The 26,859-nt window shown below is 47.5% G+C and overlaps 1 protein-coding gene across 1 annotated transcript in view; it reads left to right on the top strand.

Moving 5' to 3' along the window:
- The window catches only part of anks1b (ankyrin repeat and sterile alpha motif domain containing 1B), a gene marked incomplete at its 5' end in the record, with an annotated part of 204,047 nt that overhangs the window by 131,297 nt on the left and 45,891 nt on the right, over positions 1-26,859 (top strand). The window contains 2 exons of the mRNA XM_080491747.1: positions 14,415-14,513; positions 19,594-19,746. Coding sequence (XP_080347873.1) covers positions 14,415-14,513; positions 19,594-19,746 — 252 coding nt within the window. The remainder of the gene's footprint in view (positions 1-14,414; positions 14,514-19,593; positions 19,747-26,859) is intronic.

The following is a 26,859-nucleotide window of genomic DNA, read 5'->3' as shown; positions in this document are numbered from 1 at the left end:
AGCGTGGTCCCACTGTCGTGAAAGACCACATCCTGCAGCCGTAAACCCGTGGCGGCTGTCCTGTAGGTCTGGATGTCAGAGTCAGTCTGCTGGTCGCCAGCCATGGCAGCATAGTCCACTCCAAGGTGCACAGAGTTCACGTGTGCCAGTCGGCCACTGCAATGTTTTTTCCAGCTACAAGCCGAATGTCTGTGGTGAACTCTAAAATAGCAAAGAGGTGGCGCTGCTGCCGCCCAGACCAGGACTCCGAGGTCTTGGACAGGGCGAAGGTGAGGGGCTTATGGTCCACAAAAGCAGTAAACTGCCAGCCTTCCAACAGAAACCTAAAGTGACATATGGCGAGGAAAAGAGCCAAGAGTTCTCTGTCAAACGTGCTGTAGTTCCTCTCATTGTCACGCAGTTGTTTGCTGAAGAATGCCAGAGGCTGCCAGGCTCCACCCACTGTTCAGATACTGCCCCCACTGCGTAGTCTGAGGCATCGGTGGTGAGTGCTACCAGTGCCGTTGGAGATGGGTGGGCGAGCAGGGCGGTGTTGGAGAGCGCAACCTTGGCCTTCTGGAAAGCCAGGATCCTTTCTTGGGACCAGTCCACGTCCTGCTTGGCCTTTCTGCCCCTCAGAGCTTCATACAGGTGGCGCATCAGGTCAGCTGCGTGCGTAATGAAGCGGTTCTAAAAGTTCACCATGCCCAGGAATTCCTGCAGTGACTTTATGGTTTTCGGACGTGGAAAGGCAGTGATCGCTTCCACCTTAGCCGGTAAGGGCACCACTCCCCGTGAGGATACATGGTGGCCCAGAAACTAAATTTCTGATAGACCAAAACAGCACTTAGCTGGGTTCACGATCAGCCCATACTCATTGAGTCTCTCAAAGAGCAGTCGCAGGTGTAACAGGTACTCTGCAGGTGAGGCGCTGGCCACTAGGATGTCATCCAGATATACGAACAGGAAAGGCAGTCCCCTTGACACGGAGTCCATCAAGCGCTGGAATGTTTGTGCTGCACCTTTTAGTCCAAACGTCATTCGCAGAAAATCAAAAAGTCCAAATGGCGTGATCACTGCAGTCTTGGCCACGTCCTGAGAATGGACCAGTACCTGGTGGTCGCCTCTCACCAAATCCACCTGGCAAAAAATAACTTTTCTTGTCAGGTGGACGGAAAAGTCTTGTATACGTGGCACTGTGTACCGATCATGTACAGTAATATTATTGAGGTGTCGGAAATCCCCACAAGGCATCCATCTTCCATCCGATTTTGGAACCATGTGCAAAGGTGAGGCCCACGGGCTGTCGGAGCGCCTCACGATACCAAGTCTCTCCATAGTGGCAAACTCTTCTTTAGCAATTGCCAGCTTAGCCACATCCAGCCGGCGAGGACGAGCAAAAACCGGCGGCCCAGCCATGGGGACATAATGTTCCACACCATGTTTGACGATGGAGGCTGAGAAGGTAGGGACCGTCAGTTCAGGAAACTCAGCCAGAAGCCGCTGGTATACATCTCCTGTAGCTAAGATATTGGCGAGGGACACCCCCCCCCCCCCCCCCACCCCCCCACCCCCCCACCCCTTCCCCAATGTGCAGGAGTAAGAGGAGAATGAGACGGTGTCTTCCAGGCAGTGATTCGTCATGTCCACTAATAGTCCATGAGCACACAGGAAATCTGCTCCCAGGATGGGCATGGACATATCAGCATGACAAAATCCCTTCTGAACTGACGGCCATTGAATCCCACAGTCAGGAACCTGGTGCCAAAGGTGCGGATAGGAGTCCCGTTAGCCGGATCCAGAGGCCGCCCCTTCCCGCCGCTCACGACGTCGGTGAAGGAGGCGGGGATGATGCTCCGCTGTGCACTGGTGTCCACGAGGAAACGCCTCCCGGATACAGTGTCTTTAATAAACAGCAGCTTCCCGGTGTTCCCGGCGCTCACAGCTGCTATGGAGCTCCGGGTCTGGTGTTTCCTTCACAGAGAAGAAACACAGCTGGCCGTCATTCTTGCGCCGATCCGTAACCGCCAAGACCGCGGCCTGCGCTTCCTCCTCCGGCTGGTGTCCAAGCTGCGGCGGCAGAACTGCTTGTCCTCCATACGACCGTGACGCCAGCAGGATCCTGTCTGTCTCCTCCACCAACCCACGATAGTCTTTAGTGCGCACTGGCGGAGAGCTGGCCAGAGCGGTGCGCACCTGAGCTGGTAGTTGACGCAGGAACAGCTGGATGAACAGCAACTCAGCGTCACCAGATCCCCTCAGCGCCAACATGTTCTCCATCAGCTCCTGGGTTTACTGTCTCCTAACATGTTCTCCATCAGCTCCTGGGTTTGCTGTCTCCCAACATGTTCTCCATCAGCTCCAGGTTTTTACTGTCTTCCAACATGTTCTCCATCAGCTCCTGGGTTTGCTGTCTCCCAACATGTTCTCCATCAGCTCCAGGGTTTACTGCCTCCCAACATGTTCTCCATCAGCTCCTGGGTTTGCTATCTCCCAACATGTTCTCCATCAGCTCCAGGTTTTTACTGTCTCCCAACATGTTCTCCATCAGCTCCTGGGTTTGCTGTCTCCCAACATGTTCTCCATCAGCTCCAGGGTTTACTGCCTCCCAACATGTTCTCCATCAGCTCCTGGGTTTGCTGCCTCCCAACATGTTCTCCATCAGCTCCTGGGTTTGCTGTCTCCCAACATGTTCTCCATCAGCTCATGGGTTTACTGTCTCCTAACATGTTCTCCATCAGCTCCTGGGTTTGCTGCCTCCCAACATGTTCTCCATCAGCTCCTGGGTTTGCTGCCTCCCAACATGTTCTCCATCAGCTCCTGGGTTTACTGTCTCCCAAGCCATTGATAGACAGAAGGCGCTCCACCCGCTCGACATCCTACAGCTGGAACAGCCGGAGGAGTTGAGTTTTGAGCGCGCTGTATTTTCCGTGCGCCGCCGAGTCCCGAAGCAGAACCATTACTCGGTGGACGGTGGAAGAATCCAGCGCAGCGACGACTTGGAAGTATCTCGTGTCGTCTGCATTAACCCCTCAGAGATGGAACTGAGCCCTGATATGTTGGAACCACGGCTCCAGATCGTGCTGCCAAAACTCTGGTAGTTTGACAGCTGCGGCGTACACAGCTGGAGCTCCGGCTCCCGCTTTACCGCCGATTGCCCCGCTGCTGGCTTCTACAGACATGTTCAGGTGTCGGGGTCACCAGTATGGAGGCAGAGAAGGACGAGACGGACGAAGGAGTTGAGTCGGTTTTTCTTTATTGCCTCCAGCAGCCTGACAGTTCACCTGTCAAACATTCTTCCTTTGCGTCACCGCACTTCCTTATTTCACACCTCCCCTTCACCAACACACCCCCACACGTCACCGACACCCCCCCCCATACTTCACCGACACGCCCCCATACTTCACCGACACGCCCCCATACTTCACCGACACACCCCCATACTTCACGGACACGCCCCCATACTTCACCGACACCCCCCCATACTTCACCGACACGCCCCCATACTTCACCGACACCCCCCCATACTTCACCGACACGCCCCCATACTTCACCGACACCCCCCCATACTTCACCGACACGCCCCCATACTTCACCGACACCCCCCCATACTTCACCGACACGCCCCCATACTTCACCGACACGCCCCCATACTTCACCGACACGCCCCCATACTTCACCGACACGCCCCCATACTTCACCGACACCCCCCCATACTTCACCGACACGCCCTCATACTTCACCGACACGCCCCCACACGTCACCGACACGCCCCCATACTTCACCGACACGCCCACTCCATTCTGGGTGCGAGAACCTCCCTCCAGATGCACACCACAATATACACGTTAAACACCGTATACACAGTAAACTCTGTACACATTAAACACTATATACACAGTAAACACTATATACACATTAAACACTGTCCACATTAAACACACACACACACACACACACACACACACACACACACACACACACACACACACACACACACACACACACACACACACACACACACACACACACACACACACACACACACACACACACACACACACACACACACACACACAGTTCCAGGTTCTTCTTTCTTCTGAGGTGAGGTGGTGAATCTAAACGTCCTCCTGCTGAGATTGTGACTGAATCCCAGCGTTTGCAGTTCCAGATCCAATCCCAGTGAATCTTGGTGAAAAGCATCACGTTTATTTAAACACAATGTGCATTAGTGCAATCCGTGCAGTTTGTGGTGTTGAACATCTGGACATCTGGACATCTGGACTCTGCTGTTCTCCATGGGCTCTCTTGGTTTTCCAGGATCACCATGACCAGCCTGGAGAAAAGCTTCCTGGTCTCATTCAGGACTATTAGCAGTTGGTAGGATCTCCAATCATAAATACCTGTGGTATTTATTTCAGTTCAGTTTCACCTCCTCTCTGGTACTGTTGAAGTATTTCCAGGCTGAAGGAGCAGATTTCACTGTGCTGTTCTGAACTGCAGCATCAATAACAGCGATTGTGAGCTGATATGTGGTGTGAGAGAGAACCCCCTCAAACCTCAGGCTGCTGCGCCACAGAGACGGTTAATGCTCGGCACACATCTCTGTGAACAACACAAAGGGAATTAGAGAATCAGGCCAAAAGTGCAAGTGAGGCTGAAGAAGAGGAGCTTTGAATCGTCAGAATCAAAACAATGAGAAGAAAAGAAAGTGTCTTTGACCGCAGTAAAACCCGAGAGGCCAGTCCAGCAGGCCGGGGAGCTGCTCTATAAGCCGCTCTATATGTCACTCTATATGCTGCTCTATAAGCTGCCCTATGTGCTGCTATATATGCCACTCTATAAGCTGCTCTGTGTGTCACTCTGTATGCCACTTTATAAGCTGCTCCATGTGCTGCTATATATGCCGCTCTATAGGCCACTCTATAAGCCGCTCTGTGTGTCACTCTATATGCCGCCTTGTAAGCGGCTTTATAAGCTGCTCCATGTGCTGCTATATATGCCGCTCTGTATGTCACTCTATATGCCGCTTTATAAACTGCTCCATGTGCTGCTATATATGCCGCTCTGTATGTCACTCTATATGCCACTTTATAAACTGCTCCATGTGCTGCTATAAATGCCGCTCTATAGGCCACTCTGTATGCTGATCTGTATGCTGCTCTGTTGTCTGCTCTATAGGCCGCTCTGTATGCTGCTCGGTTGTCTGCTCGGTTGTCTGCTCTGTGTGCCGCTCCATGTGTCGCTCTATACGCTGCTCCATTGGCCACTCTACATACCGCTCTATAATCTGATCTGCTGGCTGCTCCGTGGGGCGCTCTATAATTCATTCTGCCGCCTGCTCTGTGGGCCGCTCTATAATTCGCTCTGTAGGCCACCACTGCAGCTCAGCGCAGGACACACTCACTGTTACCGACACTGGACACTCCTGCTGCTTTTTAACTCCCAAGAAATCTGATTGACTCTCAACACAACTCTGTGTTTCCCTCCTGAATACTGAGGAACCTGCAGATAATGTTAGAAAAGAAACGTCAATAACCATTTCAATGTGATCTTAATATGTTTAATGCTTGTACATTATTTTGTTCTGCTGATTGGAGAAATGTAGTTTTTTTAGAGAACAGACGACCCTTAAAAGCAATCTTACATAAATACCATAAACTGTATAGACATACTGTACATATAAACAAACAGTCCAAACTTTTAGAAGTCATTCTTTCAGTGTTTTTCAAATTGAAGCAGTTCAAGTTCAAGTCCAACCGTCAATCATTGACTCACGTTATGACGTGATAAAACTATCACACTATTAGGGGAAACATAGTTTGCGTGCCTCATGATGTCATATTAAACATTTTTAAGTTTAAACATTTTAAGAGCAGCACAGCTCCTCTGCCATCGAAGGAACCGGGTGGTTGTACTTACTGCTTATTGCATTTTCACCTGATGATCGTCCCGCCTTCCAGAGAGAATTCAGCTTGTAACCACGGCGTGGTTAGCAGTGGTGAGCAGTGGTGAGCAGTGGTGAGCAGTGGTGAGCAGTGGTTAGCACAGTCGCTTCAGAGTGAGAATGTCCTGGTTGGTCCAACCTGTGTGTGTGTGTGTGTGTGTGTGTGTGTGTGTGTGTGTGTGTGCGTGCGTGCGTGCGTGCGTGCGTGCGTGCGTGCGTGCGTGCGTGTGTGCGTGTGTGTGCGTGTGTGTGCGTGTGTGTGTGTGTGTGTGTGTGTGTGCGCTTCCTCCCACATTCCCAGAAAACCTGCTCCAGGAGTCTTTGAGCGCTGCTCTGTGTGGCTGCTACCGATGGGGCATTCGCTCATAAAAGGATCAATTGTTTTTAAAAAATAACAATCCAACTTGGTACTTTTATTTTGACAGTCACCATAATAACCATCCAACTTGGTAGTTTTATTTTGACAGTCACTGTAATAACAATCTAACTTGGTACTTTTATTTTGACAGTCACCATAATAACCATCCATCTTGGTAGTTTTATTTTGACAGTCACTGCAATAACAATCCAACTTGGTACTTTTATTTTGACAGTCACCATAACAAGCATCTTGGTGGTCTGTCCACCAGAATGTCCGTGTGTGTGTGTGTGTGTGTGTGTGTGTGTGTGTGTGTGTGTGTGTGTGTGTGTGTGTGTGTGTGTGTGTGTGTGTGTGTGTGTGTGTGTGTGTGTGTGTGTGTGTGTGTGTGTGTGTGTGTACTAAAACTAAAAATAGCACCATCTAGTGAACCAACATAAAAACTACATCTGTTTCAGTGTTTCTGCCGTTTCCATGGAAACAGAGGTTGCCGTGTAAAGGTGAAACTTTGAAATGAAAACACAGAAACGCGGTGTTTTCAGGTGAATGGTTGTCATGGATACCGACTCTCAATCCCCTGCAGTTCAACATGTTGCTCATGACGCAGATTTTTTTCTCACTAAATCCTGAAACAATCGAGTCTTGATAGAGGGTCTGCTGTCCAGCACGTGAAGGAAGAGCGAATTGATTTCATGTCGAGTCTTGAAGGAGGTTCATGATGTCTGCATCAGGAGGATGAGCAGATCCAACAAACCATCCCTCTACTTCACACTACCTGCAGCTCTGCTAATATATTCCTGTGATATTCATCCTGTCATAAATCACTTGAGAAAAGCCGCTGGAGGACAGACGTGACGCCGAGACAGAAAGAGGACAGAATCAGTTCCAGGGACAAGGAGCAGCATGAAGGAGCTGAGCGTCTTCCACATCAGGAGGCCAACGGGGAGCAATCAGTCCGGCTCTTACGCAACATCGATTTACAGACTGAGATCATGAAGTGGGCGGCGCCCGCTCCCACTGCTACGTCAGTCGCAGGGAAGAGTTTAATTTCAGTCAGACACTTTGTAATCAGATTAGTTGTGGTTCATGTAAACTCACCTGTTGTCTGAATCGGTGCAACAGGTTCTGCCGATAACGCTGCAGATTCCCCGTCAGGCCTCTCGTTAGGATTCTCTTCTGGATTCTAGAAAAACCACCGATGGTAACATGAGCAAGTGTTACATGTTTCTGAAAGTTTTTCCTGTTTCAGACGGAGGCGTTTCATGAATGTTGCCCTCTCAGGCTCCGCCCACACGAGCCAAAACTCTTTTTCCACCCCGGGGTTCTCAAAAAAAAAAGCGTCCACTCGTCACTATGTACTCGGCTCAACACCAGGCCTCAGGGCATGTAGTACATATGCCAGGCCTTTAGGGGCGCTGTGACTCACCAGATACACCGATTTCTGCAAATGTCCACTCCTCAAAGCCGAGCCAGCGATTTAGAATTCCCACACTCTGGGACCCGTGTTTAAAAAAAGAGTTTGGGGTCCTAAAACGCCGCTTCATGTGAAACACGTAAAGTGATATTGACGTTTCAAACATTGCGTCTTACGTTGGTGTTGTTGTTCATCAGTATGTCCACTAGAGGGCAGAGCAGGTTGTTGATTTCATGTGGGACACTTGTTTTCCAAATATCCATGGAACAGTTTCAAAATGTCTAAAATAAGTATTTGAGTCCCGAGTAGATTTTATAATCTGTTGCCTTTATTGTTTAAACTTTGCTGGTGAAGAAGTTTCTAAACGGTTGACTAAGTTCCTTTGTCCTGATGTCCTGTGTGTTCACGCACACATCTGGACAGTCTGTCCTCGAAGGCATCACTATTTTTGATATTTTCCAAGTTCTGTTGTCGTCTTGTTGCTTTCTGTAGATCTATACTGCTCAACACTGCCCCCACTGGTCATCAGCGGTATTACTGTGATCACTGTCCATGAAAACAAACCAAACGAGACAAACAAAGTCTCTGCATGAATCTGCATATTTAGCAGCTCGACCAGGGGTCGGCAACCTTCATCACTCAAAGAGCCATTTGGACCCGTTTCCCACTGAACAGATCCCCCTGAACCCCCCACTTTGCACACTGGTGGTTTTGTTGACTGGGTTTATTGAGACGTCGTCGCTCCACAGCACCGCGGTCTCCTGAGGTGGTTCAGACGCTCCTCTCAGTAACAGGAGAGGAGCTCCAGCAGGAGATGGACGAAGCAGATCAGACTGAGAACGTTTCCACGGTGTCACAGATAAAGAAGCTCACAGCTTCGGACGGCCGCTGAGCTGCAGCGGCTCTGAGCTGTGGAGTTACTGCAACTTCCACCTTCCTCGCGCCACTATCATTGCGTAATGACGTTACATCGCTGCGTCGTTCACAACACCGCCTACATTTTATTGCACTCTCTGTAGTGAGACCGCGCGACACAGATGGTCCTGGGTGTCCGTTGCCTTACTGTGCCTTACCTTACCGTACCGCTCAGGAATGTACTGCAGTGGGACGGAGGCTCCAGGAGCTGCAGCAGAGGGACCAAAGAGCCGCGGGGGGCTGACCCCTGCTCTAGCATCTTACACAACGATCACTGCAGAGAACTTTTACTGACAAACTTCACTTTGGTGTTGAAATTCAACATCTCATGAATAACGACCTTTTCTCACCGTTTGATATTTCACTTCCTTTTCCAAATCTTTGTACTTTGGACCGATTCAGAGCCCTCCAGGCAGAACACGCACACACACACACACACACGCACGCACGCACACACACACACATACACGCACGCACACACCTTTGAAGACGAGACAGACGAAGGAGAAAGCAGAAAGCAGAAAGTAACACTTCTCCAGGAGGGTTTTATAAGATCCACAGAACTTCCTCTTTCATATCAAATCCTAAATTAGCAGCTGGACACACAGTCGGACACACATCTGGACACACAGTCGGACAGCTGGGCACACAGCTGGACACACATCTGGACACACAGTCGGACAGCTGGGCACACAGCTGGACACACAGCTGGACACGCATCTGGACACACAGTCGGACAGCTGGGCACACAGCTGGACACACAGCTGGACACACAGTCGGACAGCTAGACACACAGTTGGACACGCATCTGGACACACAGTCGGACAGCTGGGCACACAGCTGGACACACAGCTGGACACACAGCTGGACACACAGCTGGACACACAGTCGGACAGCTGGGCACACAGCTGGACACACAGCTGGACACACAGCTGGACACACAGTCGGACAGCTGGGCACACATCTGGACACACATCTGGATACACAGTCGGACAGCTGGGCACACAGCTGGACACACAGCTGGACACACAGTCGGACAGCTGGGCACACAGCTGGACACACAGCTGGACAAACAGTCGGACAGCTGGGCACACAGCTGGACACACAGCTGGACACACAGTTGGACACACAGCTGGACAAACAGTCGGACAGCTGGACACACAGCTGGACACACAGTTGGACACAGTTGGACACACAGCTGGACACAGACACGACTTACGAAACAGTGAATGTCTGAGCGTTTGACGCAGCACTGCAGACAACCAGAAGCTGACCTCCTGTCCAGAAAGGAAACGTCCCGGCCCCAGCCCTCGGCTCTCACAGTCGACCGACGTTCGCTCTCGACCAGTTTTTTTTAATTATTCCTTTTCTGTCGGACGCTTGTCAGCAGTGTGACTTTACCAGGAAGGAGACCTGGAGGCTGTAGTCTTTCAGTCCAGCACGCATGTGGATCTGTCCACAACTTCCTCCACTCCAGCACTCTGAACACTTCCACACAGGATGGGCATCGAACCGCCAACAGTGTGTTTGGAAGTTTACCAGCTGTTCACACACACATTACAAACCTCCAGTGTCGATGAGCATTATTACCTTTAGAGGTGACGATGGAGATGAGAAGGTTGAGATTGGACCGGAGATCTGCAGCCAGACGCTTTGGAGACTCTTTACCTTCTCTGGAGTGACTCAGGACGCCTCCCAGGTCCCCACCAAGCAGATAAACCTGTGTGTGTGTGTGCGTGCGTGCGTGCGTGCGTGCGTGCGTGCGTACGTGTGTGCATGCACATGTATTTCAGAGCTGTTTACCGCCACTCTTCATCCCTCCTTCATCCACTCCATCCCTCCATCCCGCCACACTTCATCAACTCCATCCCTCCATCCCGCCACACTTCATCCCTCCTTCCTTCACTCTTCATCCCTCCTTCCTTCACTCTTCATCCCTCCATCCCGCCACACTTCATCCCTCCATCCCTCCACTCTTCATCCCTCCATTCCTCCACTCTTCATCCCTCCATCCCTCCTTCCTGTAATTACCCATATCTCTCTCTCTCTGTCCTTCCAGAGAAGGATATCTCTTTTATTTCCTCCCATTAGACTAATTAGAGGTGAAAAGTGAAAACCACCGTACCGTAGGGGGGATGGGTGGGGGACATATATTATTTGCAGTTATCACACTGATCTGAACACTTTACAACTGTTACTAGATTAAACCAGCCTGAGCAGCTCTATCTAGACAGGAACATGAAGCAGGAACATGAATTAACAAAGAAGCAACAACAAAAGAGGAACATGATTTTGGTGTTTTTCTGTTGTTATGGATCTTGAGTGTCCCGTGCCGCCTGGTGTTATGGATCTTGAGTGTCTGGTGGCGCCTGGTGTTATGGATCTTTAGTGTCCCGTGCCGCCTGTTGTTATGGATCTTTAGTGTCCCGTGCCGCCTGGTGTTATGGATCTTTAGTGTCCCGTGCCGCCTGGTGTTGTGGATCTTTAGTGTCCCGTGCCGCCTGGTGTTATGGACCTTTAGTGTCCCGTGCCGCCTGGTGTTGTGGATCTTTAGTGTCCCGTGCCGCCTGGTGTTATGGACCTTTAGTGTCCCGTGCCGCCTGGTGTTATGGATCTTGAGTGTCTGGTGCCGCCTGGTGTTATGGATCTTGAGTGTCCCGTGCCGCCTGGTGTTATGGATCTTGAGTGTCCCGTGCCGCCTGTTGTTATGGATCTTTAGTGTCCCGTGCCGCCTGGTGTTATGGATCTTGAGTGTCCCGTGCTGCCTGGTGTTATGGATCTTGAGTGTCCCGTGCTGCCTGGTGTTATGGATCTTGAGTGTCCCGTGCTGCCTGGTGTTGTGGCTCTTGATGGAGCATCAGACTGACTTTCACTCTGCTGATTGGAGCTTCACAGCTTTACTAAGAAATATCTTTACTCTCAGTGGTATTTTGGTCTGGATGAATGAAACGGGGTGGTAATGTTTGGGCTGGCGTGTGTTCCGTTGCAGCGCTTTATGGACTATATATTTTCTCCTACACGCACTCACAGGGGCGTCGTTTGCCTGTGAAGCTTCACGACTTCCGAGTGTTGATATAATTAATGAAGATGTGAACTAACTGAGGGGTGTAATTTCCATCAAAATAGCAGCAATTTATAAAATACTGTGTGTTTAATTAGCTGTTGTTGCTGATAAAAAAAACCACACATTTAAACATTGAGCTGGTATTTATCTTGTGATTTTCATCATTCAGGCAGAGCAGTGCAAACACGTCAGTCTGTTTTCCAGCTACATTTGAATTCTGCACATTTTGCTGTGGCTGTTTGAGAATCCTGCCTCATTCCTGCCTACATGTTGTTGGTGAGCAGCTCGGGTTACAGGACAGTCAGACGAGACCAGCACAGAATCCAGGGCTCATCTGAGAACCAACACTGGGATTTGACTGGTTCAGACACAGACGGTCCTCAAGCTCCAGCATCCTGTTCTAAACTGAATCTGTGCATGACGTTTCACATCCCTCGCCTCTCGGTGTTTGTTCTGTTTAGTATCGACGTCCACGTGTCTCCTATAGACTCACTCCTCTATGTTCTGCTACAAGTTTCCTCATGAGGCAAGAAATCAAATCTTATCTTCTGTTATATCACCTTGTTTCATCTCATTGGATCTTATCTAAGAGTTTTCTACTTTAGCTTCTATGAATTGATTCTCTCCAGTCATGATATATTTAATATGAACCTTTTTTAATCCTTCCTTATCTTATTCTATATTTTAATTGAGGAGAATTAAGATATATAATACATTTTTAAAATTTCTTACCTTATTTCTTCATCTCTTAACTTATATTTTCCTTTTTTGGCAATAAAAAATATTAAAGCTAATGATATATTCACTTATTTCATCTCAGTATTTATTGTTTCATTTTTTCTAATTTCATGTTATTTTCATTTATTTAATCTTGTCTCCTTGTATTTCACCTTTCCTGTTTCATTTCATGTCATTTCCTCCTATTTTATCATAATAATGTTAGAAAAGAGACTCATGCCGTATATTTCCTAATAGACTCGCGTGGCCTGAGTGCAAGCCTCGGGGTGCACATCTATTGGAATCATGCATAGTTTTAGGAAGAGAGGCGTCCAGCTGTTTGGACGGTCAATTTGTAAAATTGATGGCCGAGAAAATATTGGGCGGTTTGCTCAAAGTCGTGTAAAATATGTAGAACCTGTACAGGAGACCTGGTGAGAGCGGACAAATCGTCATGCACCAACACGTTTTAACTGTTAATACTTGTGAGTGAGCAGACAGCTGCTAATATATAGAGGCACAGCCTGGCGTGGCGCGGCGCCACCTCACTTCAGTCTAATATGAGGCCCGCGAGCCAGAACCAGCCACTGGTGCACAGCGGCGCAGTGCTGCCTTGTGTGGTGCGGCGCGGCCTGGCATGGCGCAGTGTAGCCTGGTGCGGCGCGGCCTGGCGTGGTGCAGTGCAGCCTGGCATGGCGCAGTGTAGCCTGGTGCGGCGCGGCCTGGCGTGGTGCAGTGTAGCCTGGCGTGGTGCAGTGTAGCCTGGCTCGGTGCGGCGCACCCTGGCGTGGCACAGCCTGATGCGGCGCGGCCCAGTGCAGCCTTGTGCGGCGCAGTGCAGCCTGGCGTGGCGCAGTGTAGCCTGGCGTGGCGCAGTGTAGCCTGGCGCGGCGCAGTGTAGCCTGGCGTGGTGCAGTGTAGTGTGACGCAGTGTAGCCTGGCGTGGCGCAGTGTAGTGTGACGCAGTGTAGCCTGGCGTGGCGCAGTGTAGTGTGACGCAGTGTAGCCTGGCGCGGTGCAGTGTAGCCTGGCGCGGTGCAGTGTAGCCTGGCGCGGCGCAGCCTGGCGTGGCGCAGTGTAGCCTGGCGTGGCGCAGTGTAGCCTGGCGTGGTGCAGTGTAGTGTGACGCAGTGTAGCCTGGCACGGCGCAGCCTGGCGTGGCGCAGTGTAGCCTGGCGTGGTGCAGTGTAGTGCGGCGCAGTGTAGCCTGGCGCGGCGCGGTGCACCCTGCTGCGGCGCTGCCTGGTGTGGCGTGGCGCAGTGCAGCGTGGCGCAGTGCAGCGTGGCGCAGTGCAGCCTGGCGCGACGCCACCTCACTTCAGTCTAATATGAGGCCCGCGAGCCAGAACCAGCCACTGAAGGCTGCAACTCACCGACCCACCAAACGACGTGGTTCTAGAGAATTTATATGCGTTTACTTTGACATTTCATTGTATTTTGCACCAGAATGTTTCATTAAAATTGACTTTATATTGAGATTGAGGATTACCACGATCTCAATCAGTACTAATTCAGTACTAATTGTTTGATCACGTACACTGTGACCACAACAAAGAAAAACTTTCAAGTGTATATTCAAAGGTTATTATAGAAGTATATTACTGGTGAAGTAAAATCCAATCTTTCTTTGTTCTCCACATCTTTGGAAAAGGGGGTGCTCCTCTGTTAGGCGGTGCTCTTCTATTGGGAACTATACGGTACATAGCGTTATGGATATTTGCGTTATTCAGTTTGTTAGTAGATTTTCACAAACTTAAATTAGTGGAAAACAGATTTATTTCAGACAGTAGGAAACTCCACACTCATAAAACTGTAAGTGCAAGTTTTTGATTTGACTTTTCCGTGAAACCATGTGAGAATAATGAGCCGTGGAACCTTTAAAGGGAGTGATAACACGAAGCAGTTTCAGGATCAGACTTCCTGTGTGGACGATGTGATGTTGCTCGTCTGAACTCGTGGAGGAGAGCTGATAGTTGATATAAACACACGCTAACCTCAGCTTTGTTTGATCTGTTTTCAGGGCAGTAACGTGGTGGAGGACCAAGACCTGCTGGAGATCGGAATCCTTAACTCCGCCCACAGACAGCGCCTCCTGCAGGCCATCCGGCTGCTGCCGCGGGTCAGTGCTGCAGACTTCAACTCCCTCCAGTTTATTGCACTGTCAGCGTTGTATGATCGCAGCATGTCCGTAAGGAGTTTCACGTTGGGAGGCGTAGAGCAGCGTCGCTCTGCTTCCTGTTTGATGTGAGATTCAGCAGATCTGCTCCACCCGAGTGACGTAGCTCTGTGAGAAGCTGCTTTCTCTCCAGTCGGATCGTACTGGATGAGGAGGGAGACTCGGGGAGAGAGATGTCATTTAATTGAGCAACAAACTGCTGAATCCAAACCGTCCTTCTTCTGAGGTGCAGGGCCGGCCCCCGGGGGGCACCAGAGAGCTTCTGGAGCAAAAGTAATCATATCGGGCTTTTCCTCGCCTGAAAGAATTCCTGATTAAAAGGAGAGGAAAGAAGTGGAGGGTGAAATTATTGATGAATTCAATGACACACTGTTACATTGCTGCATTTACTGAAAGGGAATCGGAGACAAACTGAAGTTTTATCTGCAAAGTCACAAGTTTTATTGTTACACAATATAAACCAAGATTCACCAGATCGATTTAAAGCCATCAAACTGTTCCGCGCATGTTGTCATTTATCAGGTGGGACGCTGCTCCAAGACACTAAACAGGTCGACTGGACTCACCTTTCAAAAGATGTTTCACCTCTTGTCCACCAGGTGTCGCCCAAGAAGACAAACTCCCCTGACCAGAGTTCACACTATCTATACACACTTTTCAAGGAAAGTTGTTCACGCTGATGACGCCAGTTGGATCAGAGTGAAAACATCGTCCTTGTCCAGTCCAACTGATTCAGTTATTTTAATTAGTCTCCTGCCTGGACAACTGAGATTCTGTAGACCTTCCAGATGGTGCAGCAGCTTGAAAACAGCCTGAACAGATGAAACTGTGTGTCTCCTTGTGTGTCCAACACAGCGCCTAACGCCACTTGAATAGATACATAAGTCAGGATGGAGTTTCCTTAGCTCCACTTTATTTTGATGAACCACGTAAATGTTTCATTATGGAGTAAAACTGCAGAACAGAAATAAAGTAGGTACTATCAGCATAGCACTAATAGCAAGCGCTAACGCACACAATTAGCATGAAAAAACAGTATATCTCATGGCAGCGTCCCATTAGCATCTTACGATAATCAAATCCACATTTACAATAAACATTCCGCACCAATAAGATTTAAACTAAATGAAGCTCCTGTCCATCAGTCAAAACTTACAGATGGTGTCGATGGCGTTAACGAAAATGCAGATCGCAGTGGATGAACTTTCCCACATGTGGCTTCCAGAGAACTAAACAAGATGGCAGACTTCCTGTCACATGCCCAAAAATGACCTTCAACATAAAAGACTTCCCTGAATAGACCATGGGTGCGTCTGAAAGGTCCCTCCTACCTCCTTATCTATGGACTTTACCTTAACCCCTGGATGACGTCACAGGGTTAAGGAAAGGTGTTAGGAGGCTTCCTAAAGGAGTTAGTGAAAGGTGTTAGGATGCCTCCTAAAGGAGTTAGTGAAAGGTGATCACATCTTGTGGCAGTCAGACAGCACTTTCACTTAATGACGTCATAATACTGCGACGTCCACCATGGTGGGGAAAGAACTACAAGTTTCTGAAAATGAACTACAATAAGTTCATTTGGGTTCTAGATGATTTCAAGTGGTTCTAGGCAGATTATTACTTTGGTAACTTACATGATCTGCTCCTTTTTCAGTCATCCTGAGTTTCCCTGAACGCTCCGATGAGCGGGTTCCTTTAAATGTTGTCGCCGCAAGGAATTGTGGGGGAACATGAGCTGGTCTTCTTTGGTAAAGGAAGCATCAGTGGTTCCTAGGCTAAAGGAGGTTCTAAAGGAAACATCAGTGGTTCCTAGGCTAAAGGAGGTTCTAAAGGAAGCATCAGTGGTTCCTGGGCTAAAGGAGGTTCTAAAGGAAGCATCAGTGGTTCCTGGGCTAAAGGAGGTTCTAAAGGAAACATCAGTGGTTCCTAGGCTAAAGGAGATTCTAAAGGAAGCATCAGTGGTTCCTAGGCTAAAGGAGGTTCTAAAGGAAGCATCAATGGTTCCTAAGCTAAAGGAGGTTCTAAAGGAAGCAATGAGCCTCCTTTCCTTTGCTTATTGAGAATTCAGACAGTCCTTATCATGGCCGCCACACTAAACACTTGCAGGATTAAGGCGAAGTGTCTAGAGAAGGAGACAGGAGGGACTTTTTGGACGTCCCCACAGACTAAACCTACACAAACACCTAATCTACTACAAAATTAAGGGCGGAACCGTGTGGGTAAAGGATGAAACTTCTTCCTGGTGAACTGCAACATCTCGTTCAGTGACAAGGTTAGACATGCTACGTAGTTCAAACTCTGGGTTTTCCTCCACAAGGATTTTCACTCAAACGTTCAGCTCAGTCTTTCAGATTTTTCCTGCATGAAAGCAAATTGATGCCAAATCCTGACAGAATTCAAAAGCTAATGAAGTGATTCTGATTATCTAACGTAAGAACATTGAAGGTCTCAGAGACAAAGTCCAGTTGGAACGTAAAGGAACTATTTTGTTCATCTCAATGTCAAGGAGAGACATTTTTCATTTCTTGAATATATTTGGACCAGTTTTCTCTTTGATCTGACTCAGATCTGTGAAGGTGGTTTTATTCACAACATAGAAATCTACTTTAAAATCTCATCTGCAGCAGAAAACAACAAAAGTCGAATGGGAAATTTAAATCAATTGTTTCAATCCCTTAAAGGCCACGGACGTGACGAGAAAAGAAAGAGAGGATGGAGAGAACAGGGAGGAAGGATGGAGAGAACAGGAAGGAAGGATGGAGAGAACAGGGAGAAAAAGAAGGAAGGATAGAGAGAACAGGAAGAAAAAGAAGGAAGGGTGGAGAGAACAGGAAGAACAGGAAGGGAGGATGGAGAGAACAGGAAGGAAGGATGGAGAGAACAGGAAGAAAAAGAAGGAAGGGTGGAGAGAACAGGAAGAACAGGGAGAAAAAGAAGGAAGGATAGAGAGAACAGGGAGAACAAGAAGGAAGGGTGGAGAGAACAGGAAGAACAGGAAGGGAGGATGGAGAGAACAGGAAGAAAAAGAAGGAAGGGTGGAGAGAACAGGAAGAACAGGAAGGGAGGATGGAGAGAACAGGGAGAAAAAGAAGGAAGGATAGAGAGAACAGGGAGAACAAGAAGGAAGGATAGAGAGAACATGGATGGTACGTAGGGATCCTCCCCACCACCAACCAACCCTTGTGTCGGCTGACTGGACTCAGCTTGTGTCTCCGACAGAACCAACGTTTCCTCTTTGACAGACTGACTCTGCAGCTCCTGGACGGATTGTGCTGATGCTGCGTTTCTTCACACCTGAGACGGCGAGTACTCAGAGACAGGAAGTTAGCGTCAGAGAGAAGAGCAGCTTCAGCTTGAACCCTCCATCACCAGACCAGGCTGGAGGCCGGAAAACAAAGACAGGAAAGAAAAGACGAAAAGATTAAATTAGAGCGACACTCTGTGGAGCGCAGACCTTCACCAACGCCACCTTTGTTTACAGAACCGAGATAGCATCGTCAGCATGATAGCCATTAGCTCATATCGATGCTAACTAGCCTGTCAGGTGGCTTCATCACTGTGTACTGGGCAGGGAGCGTCTCCATGGCAACAGATGCTGATCTCATTTGATCTCCTCCATGAGGAGTCTCTCTCTTCCACCGTGTATGGGACAGTTTTTTAGAATTTATTTGGAAACGGTTAAACGTTAACGTCCCAAAATCTAATGGACCGGTCCTTGATGATGACAAATCATCCCTGTAATTGGGGTGAGTAGTTTTTGCGAAAAGTAAAATACATACATACATACATACATACATACATACATACATACATGTACGTATGTGTGTATGTATGTATGTATGTATGTATGTATGTATGTATGTATGTATGTATCTACCTCACACGCCCCTAGTGGTTGTCACGGTCACCACACTGACCCGCCAACGTCTGCGTCCACCTGGTGGACGTTCGAGGTCATTACACCCATCACCCTCATCCCTCAACACACACACACACACACACACACACACACACACTTTGTACATAGTGTTTGCTGTTTGATAGGTTAGATCTCCGTGTTAGATGTCGTTTGCTACTTGAATGTGTTGACTTATGAGATCATTTCAGAATTATTTATGAATTAATACATTTTTGTTAATAAACGCCTGTTAGTTGAAATGAACGATTATTGGTGATTATTGTGTATTTATTGTTGACAATTCACTGGTTTGTAACAGTCTGTGCTCGGATCTCACACCTTCCCTTTTATTTAAGATTGTTATATTTCTACACAGAAATATTAACTAACTTAAATAAACCTTTTACAAACGAGACTGATATTTTTGTATGAACTATTTCCAGTTTATCTGGTGGTGCCCCAATTTATTATTAATAGATAAATAACAAATGTATTCAGTTAATAATTTTTTATTCATAAATAATTTTTGATAATTTAGTAAGTTTTAAGTAATTACTCAATTACTTAAGGAGTTGTTAATGAGTAAATGATCCTTTACTTCTATTAATAATTAAAAATTTTCATAAATTACTTCCAGTGATTTATTACTTTCAGTAATCTATTACTTACAGTCATTTAATGCTAATAACCAACCATAAATCCCAACACATGGCACAAAACATTTAAAAACCCAAGGGATATTACAGTGCGCCTAAAAACCATCAATAGAACTGAACTGGAATAAGATTAAGTAAAAACCGTTCGGCTCATGTAAATGTGAAACTTTACAAAAATGAAAATACAAAAAAGATTAGTTTTTGTTTGCAATGTTGGATTAAAGGAAGAATCATAAGAAGAAGAAAAAAATGTATATATCAGAGTTATTAAAACAAATATAGATGAAACCTACAAGATGTTACCAGAAGCAGAATATTGTGTAAAAAAAGTTCATTTAAATGTTTCAGAAAGTCTGTCGCCCCTTCGTCTCGGAGTCGCTGCTCACACTCTCAGAACTTCAGTTTGTATTCAGTTTGACTCCTGAACCCCCGGCATTCCCACTAATCTGTCTCCTGTCCATCTGGACCCAAGGTGCGGCCAATCGGCTACGATGGCAACAACCCCACGTCGGTGGCCGAGTGGCTGGAGTCTCTGGAGCTCGGCGACTACACCAAGTCCTTCCTCATCAATGGCTACACCTCCATGGAGCTGGTCAAGAAGATCTGGGAGATCGAGCTCATCAATGTAAGTCTCACCCCTCCGATCGACCTCATTCAGTCTGAGAATCTGTCTGTTAATACTGGATTTGTCTCTCACTGAGTGAAACTGTTGCCATAAATACTGACTAGAGCCTGAGAACACCAGCGAGAATCAATCCAGGGCTGAAAATAATCCCCTGCTGATGCTCTCATTCAGGAACATTTGCTAAAAAAAAAAAGTGCTGCCTGGCTGTTTGTGAGCTTCACTTTGTGGCCCATTTGCAAAGATTTACACCTTAATGCTTTGGAGTGTTGAGAGATTTAACGATGCAGTTATGGTGTCGGTGCAGCCAGAGGAGGGGAAGTCTTTTAGTCTGATGGGGTAACAACTCCACCAGCTTGTTCTTTAGAAATGATCGCAACCTATCAGAGCTACTCGGAATCACATCTCTCTTATCTTTAATGTTGAATTGCATTAGAGTTTTGTCTTTGTCATAATAATCCCGGCGGAGATAAATGCTTGCATGTGTCGCTGCTCCTGACTGAGATTATTCCTCTCCGCTGCTTCAGCATCCACCAGAGTCCAGGCCTTTGGCTCTTCACGCAAAATCAGGTGAAAGTTCCTCTGCGGGAAGCATGCCAAGGCCACACTGAAGAATGCCCATCAGGCATTTCTGCTCATTACTGCGCCATGCGAGCCCAGAATAGAAACAGGACAGAATCGTTGCTGTTATATCATATTCTTACTCCTTCTTCGACAGCTCCTAGGCCTGTTTGAAAGTTGCTGTAAAAAGAGAAATTGAGAGTGTTGCAGCAGCCGCATGCTGATTTCTCTGATGGCAGATGATAACCAGGTTTGACATTTGAGATCTCATGTTGTGGCGAACTTGGCCAGGTTTATGATTCGATCTTCAGCGATCTCAAATCTTCAGGGGGGGATGAGATTTCCCGCAGCAGATCCCATTGCAGTGATGTGCTTCTTTGATGCAGCGAGTGAAACAGAATCACGGTTGATTGCAGAGGGCGTCCGCCCGCCTGATTTCAATGAGCGACAGTTTTCTTCCTTCCCAGCTGAGGATGAAGTGATGAGTGATCAGCTGGAGGAGGTGGAGAGGGAGTTACATAAGCATGTGGGATGCAAGATGTTTCACAGCAGCGGGGATACCGCCCACATGCTGCGTGCGTGTGTGTATGTGTGTGTGCGTGTGTGTGTGTGTGTGTGTGTGTGTGCTTCTGAGTGCATATGCACAACAGTAGAAACATGCTCATAAATTTGAATAATGTGCATATTGATCTAAATCTGCAAGCGAAGGTGTTACGTAGACTCACTAGTATACTTTCAAACCTGTCGACCCTTCAGGTCCCCACAGGGGAGGATTAGATACGACGTCCCCACAGGAGGAAAACCAGTTAGTGTGTGTGCATCACATGTGTTTCATACAGGAAATAACATATGTTAATACGCTCTTATACTGTGCTGCATGTGTAGTCTTATCTTCTCTAAAATTCTCCTGACAGTTTCTTTCATGTGGTGGCAAACTGAATAATGTGTACCGTGTCTAAAGCAGAGGTGTGTGTGTGTGTGTGTGTGTGTGTGTGTGTGTGTGTGTGTGTGTGTGTGTGTGTGTGTGTGTGTGTGTGTGTGTGTGTGTGTGTGTGTGTGTGTGTGTGTGTGTGTGTGTGTGTGTGTGTGTGTGTGTGTGTGTGTGTGTGTGTGTGTGTGTGTGTAGTCTGACTGGGAAGTGTTTATTCTGATGTGTGTGGTGGATTTTCTCCCTTCATGTTCAGAAGTCGTAAATATAAATAATGTTAATGTCCATAGTTTTTCCTCGAGAAGCCTGCAGTGTGTATAGGCTCAGTGGTTAGATTAACAGTAGCAGCCCGGGCCCCACAAACTATGAAAACGTGTACGTGTGTGTAGAAGTGAAATGAGAAACATTGATCTTTGCTACTTGTGCTGATGTGTTTCGGCATGTTTCAGTGTGTGACTCTTAAAGCAGAATATAAACGGCACATTATGCGTCTTCATGTGGTGAAACATCTGAAGGAATAACCTGTGTATTGATTTTAGATCAGGTGAATGGTGTTTGGAGCAGTGATGCAGCGCTGCAATGCAGAGTGGGGCCACTAGAGGCCGCTAAAGTTCCCTGTGTGTGACTGAAAGTACTGAATGTTTTCACATTGCCCCTGCACGGAGACGTGGGCGTCCATCTGCCTCCGCAACAAAGAACAAATGAGAAGTGACATTTCTCTGTGAAGCTTCCTGGAGACGCAGAGACGCTGGATGTTCTGTATGATGTACTGATGTGGGTCTCTGGTGCATCCAGACATCCCAGTGGAAACAATCACACTTCTTTGGCAGTTTCCTAGAGCCGGATTGAAATAATTAATCATTAAATTTAAATACATTTTCCAATCCAAATAGAGTAAAAATAAATACCAATATGTTTCACATCAGTGATTCTCAAATGATTTTCTCTGAAAGTGTTAAGCTGAAGAGAGCCGCAGGCCACTGGGGGCTACTGAGGGCTACTGAGGGTTACTGAGGGCTACTGAGGGTTACTGAGGGCTACTGAGGGCCACTAGGGGCTACTGTGGGCTACTGAGGGCCACTGGGGGCTACTGAGGGTTACTGAGGGCTACTGAGGGCTACTGAGGGCTACTAAGGGCTACTGAGGGCCACTGGGGGCTACTGTGGGCTACTGAGGGCTACTGAGGGCTACTGAGGGCCACTAGGGGCTACTGTGGGCTACTGAGGGCTACTGAGGGCCACTGGGGGCTACTGAGGGCTACTGAGGGCTACTGAGGGCTACTGAGGGCCACTGGGGGCTACTGGGGGCCACTGGGGGCTACTGAGGGCTACTGAAGGCCACTGAAGGCCACTGGGGGCTACTGGGGGCTATTGAGGGCTACTGAGGGCTACTGGGGGCCACTAGGGGCTACTGAGGGCCACTGGAGGCTACTGAGGGCTACTGAGGGCCACTGGGGGCTACTGAGGGCTACTGAGGGCTACTGGGGGCTACTGTGGTTGCTGTGGAGTCTCTGGCTCTATCATCTCATTACTTCAGTGTTCAAAGGGAAATTGATTCCTCAAAAAGCTGCAGACAGTTGGAGGTTTTCCTTCATTCGTTTACCAAATTGAAGCCGTTCAAAACATTGACGTCACAGGCTGCCTCAGCATTAGCTCGAGGTGGAATGTAGGAACACAGGGCGATGGCGTGTCCGAACTCCTGTGGGAGATAGTAGGGGCCAAGAGTTCTACATCCCTACAGCACAAGGTCATTTTAATGTGTACATTCCCAGGCTTACACCACCTCTTGTTCTCGGAGAGAGCGAGTCCTCCTGCTTCCCGCAGGCTTTAGTGTCTGTCGGCTCGGACTGTGGCGTAGCCGGGTAGTTCAACGTTAGCGTCCGGGATTCTGGCAGTGTGCCAGGTTTCAGTGAAGCACAACAAACTACACTCCCTGTAGATCTTCACATTCTTCACCGGCACAGCCAGTTCATCGATCTTGTTCAGCAGGGAGTTCACGTGTCCCATGATCATCGATGGCACCGTAGGCTTGTATCGCCACTTCCTCGCTTGCCGCTTTGCCCGGCAGACGCAGAACCGGAAGTAGTTACTTCCACGTAAATCCTACTGAAGATGATTCCTGCTGGAGATGATTGATGCTGGAGATGATTCCTGCTGGGGATGATTCCTGCTGGGGATGATTCCTGCTGGAGATGATTCCTGCTGGAGATGATTCCTGCTGGAGATGATTCCTGCTGGAGATCATTCCTGCTGGAGATGATTCCTGCTGGAGATCATTCCTGCTGGAGATCATTCCTGCTGGAGATCATTCCTGCTGGAGATGATTCCTGCTGGAGATCATTCCTGCTGGAGATGATTCCTGCTGGAGATGATTCCTGCTGGAGATGATTCCTGCTGGAGATCATTCCTGCTGGAGATGATTCCTGCTGGAGATCATTCCTGCTGGAGATGATTCCTGCTGGAGATGATTCCTGCTGGAGATGATTCCTGCTGGAGATGATTCCTGCTGGAGATCATTCCTGCTGGAGATGATTCCTGCTGGAGATCATTCCTGCTGGAGATGATTCCTGCTGGAGATGATTCCTGCTGGCGACAAGCCACCACGTTTGGTCGTAATGAGGGAATCAAGAGTCATTGCAACCTGAAATGAAAACTCATTAAATCCCACTTTTACATTATTAAAGTGTAATTAATAATGCATGGAGCTCCATTATTAAGTGAGCACACACTGCTTACTGGGTATAATTGGACTTCAGATTTAACAAATCACCTAATAGGACCTGGACTTACTTTCACCTGTCGCCCCGACTCGTCAACAAACTGCTGCTTCCTGGAGGTTTTTACTCTGAAGTAGGGTTGTTCGTGATACCGGTACTGTATTGGTATCGCGGTACTGACGTCTTTAAAACAATACTATACTGGGCCCGGCCGGTACCGGTATCTTTTGCACCGAGGAGAGTCGTCAGTCTATCTGAGGGGGAAGCGTCGGCCGGCTGCTCTTCTTTCTCACTTGTTTTGGATGTTTTGGACAATCGAAAGTGCAGAAAGCAGCGCTTCGCTTTCTTTTCCACAACTTAATAAGCGCTTCATACTCGACCTACACAACTTCAAAGTAAAAGCCAAAACAAGGTATTTTCCAAACAATCTTCTCCCAACTGAGCTTGTACTTTGAAAAGAATACCGGATGTGCATGCGTAAGTGACATGGCGTTTGCGTCCATGTGAGAGAGAGAGAGAGAGAGAGAGAGAGAGAGAGAGAGAGAGAGAGAGAGACGATGTCTCCATTAACACTGAAGCTCCACTGTGTAAACAGTGTTAGAGAACACGTCTGGTCAACAGTGGAAACACTACTAACCTGCTACACTACTAACCTGCTACACGACTAACCTGCTACACTACTAACCTGCTACACTACTAACCTGCTACACGACTAACCTGCTACACTACTAACCTGCTACACGACTAACCTGCTACACTACTAACCTGCTAAACTCCTGAAGGACAAACACCCAGACCTGCAGAAGGAGTTCAAAGAACCACAGCTAATAACTTATATACCCATGAAAATATAGCTCTGGAAATAAATGTAAGCTATTATAAATACTAGTATTATAAATATAATATAATAAATAATATAAAAGAATATAATAAGAAAAAATGTTATTTTAGCCATGTAATGTTATAAAGATTACTGCATAGTAACAAACCATTTAAAGACACTGGTCCTACTGAAGACAGGCTGGATCTAATGACATATTCTGTCTTCTCTTTTAATTTGGAAAAGTATTGAAAAGTATTGAACTACATGGTGGTATCGGTATCGATACCAAAATGTTGGTATCGTGACGACACTACTCTGAAGTGACTCTCAGTATGGAACAGATTTCCAGATGAGGGTTTTATTTGCGTCAGATTGAAAATACAAAGCTGCATGTGAGGCTTTGTCTTCTCCTTCATCGGCCATCGGATTGAAAGTGAAGTGATTTTTCTCCACCAAACTGTAAAAGTGTCTCTGTTTTATAGTCATTAGATTTGGTGTTTCTGTCTGTTTTTATAGTGCTACATATAAAACACATCGCTCCTCAACAAGTCCTCAAATCCTGCAACGAGCAACGGAACCACAAAACAAACCTCATCATGTCTCAATGAATATCGTGAAAAAGAAATATTAGTTTGATGAATCTATAAGGTAAAAGACAGACGGAATATGGATGTTTCTGCAGGGCACACACACACACACACACACACACACACACACACACACACACACACACACACACAAAACACACACACAAAACACACACACTCCTGCACCTGCACTGAGAATCCACATGGTGGTGCTGCTGCCTCTCACTTCATACCCACAGCGTGTGTGTGTGTGTGTGTGTGTGTGTGTGTGTGTGTGTGTGTGTGTGTGTGTGTGTGTGTGTGTGTGTGTGTGTGTGTGTGTGTGTGTGTGTGTGTGTGTGTGATATCACATGCTATTTCAATTCATCTATTGATTTGTTACATTGTCTTATCAAGTACAAACACAACTGATGTGTTTTAATATTTAAATACTATAAATAACTGTTTTCAAGAACTACCCAGTGTTGTTGTTTATTGAGGTCAATTGGCAGGAGACGGCCTTCAGTTTACTTTATCTACATAAAATATCTGTTTCTCAGAGAAACAGTTCAGAATTAAAGAAATTACACAAAGTAATTTATAAGCTACAAACCTGCAGATCGGAGGCTTGAATAGAAAGTCAGACTGGACGTGTAAAATTGTATCTCAAACCAGAGGACATGGTACTCGAGTATCAGGTCAGTTACCTAAAGATAGATCTAAGATTACCTCGAAATATGACTTAAACTCTATTGAGCAGTTGTTGAAGGAGTCCATCCATCTTCTCCCTCTTATCCGGGGGTGTCAGTCTGAGCACCGTCACCCAGATCACATTGCACCCATTAAGAACCTTCCTGCAGGTGGAGAGCCCACGGGAAGGTGGAGAGCCCACAGGAAGGTGGAGAGCCCACAGGAAGGTGGAGAGCCCACAGGAAGGTGGAGAGCCCACAGGAAGGTGGCGCCCGGCGTGGGACATGAACCCTCTACCTTGAGATTGAGAGTCTCATGCTCTACCGGCTGAGCTCGCCGGGGACTGTGTTGAAGGAGTGCTTGCATTAATTAGATAGTACTGTGTTACTAGTTAATGTACTGCTGTTCATAAATACTGAAGTAATTATATCAGCAGTACAGAGATCTGTGTTGTCTCATGTTAGATCCTGACGTCAAAGTCACACGTGTGTGCGTGCGTGCGTGTGACCGATCTAAAATAGGACAGTCCTGAGAGTTGAGCCTTTCTTCTACTGCTTGTACTTGGTTGCCATGACGGCCACTAGTCACCATAGAGACTGTGCACTTGGTAGAAGCGAGCTGTATGTGTGTGTGTGTGTGTGTGTGTGTGTGTGTGTGTGTGTGTGTGTGTGTGTGTGTGTGTGTGTGTGTGTGTGTGTGTGTGTGTGTGTGTGTGTGTGTGTGCGCCTTTCACCTTCTTTGTCACCTCTCCAAATGGACAGATTGTCTCACATCCCAACACCAGATGGTTCCTGCCTTCGTTAGACACTCCAGGATCATATACTACCTCGTA

This window comes from Lipophrys pholis (genome assembly GCF_963383615.2).
Source record: "Lipophrys pholis genome assembly, chromosome: 22".
NCBI lineage: Eukaryota > Metazoa > Chordata > Actinopteri > Blenniiformes > Blenniidae > Lipophrys > Lipophrys pholis.
The sequence above is the reverse complement of the archived record's forward strand: the minus strand, read 5'-3'. Positions and strand labels throughout refer to the sequence as shown.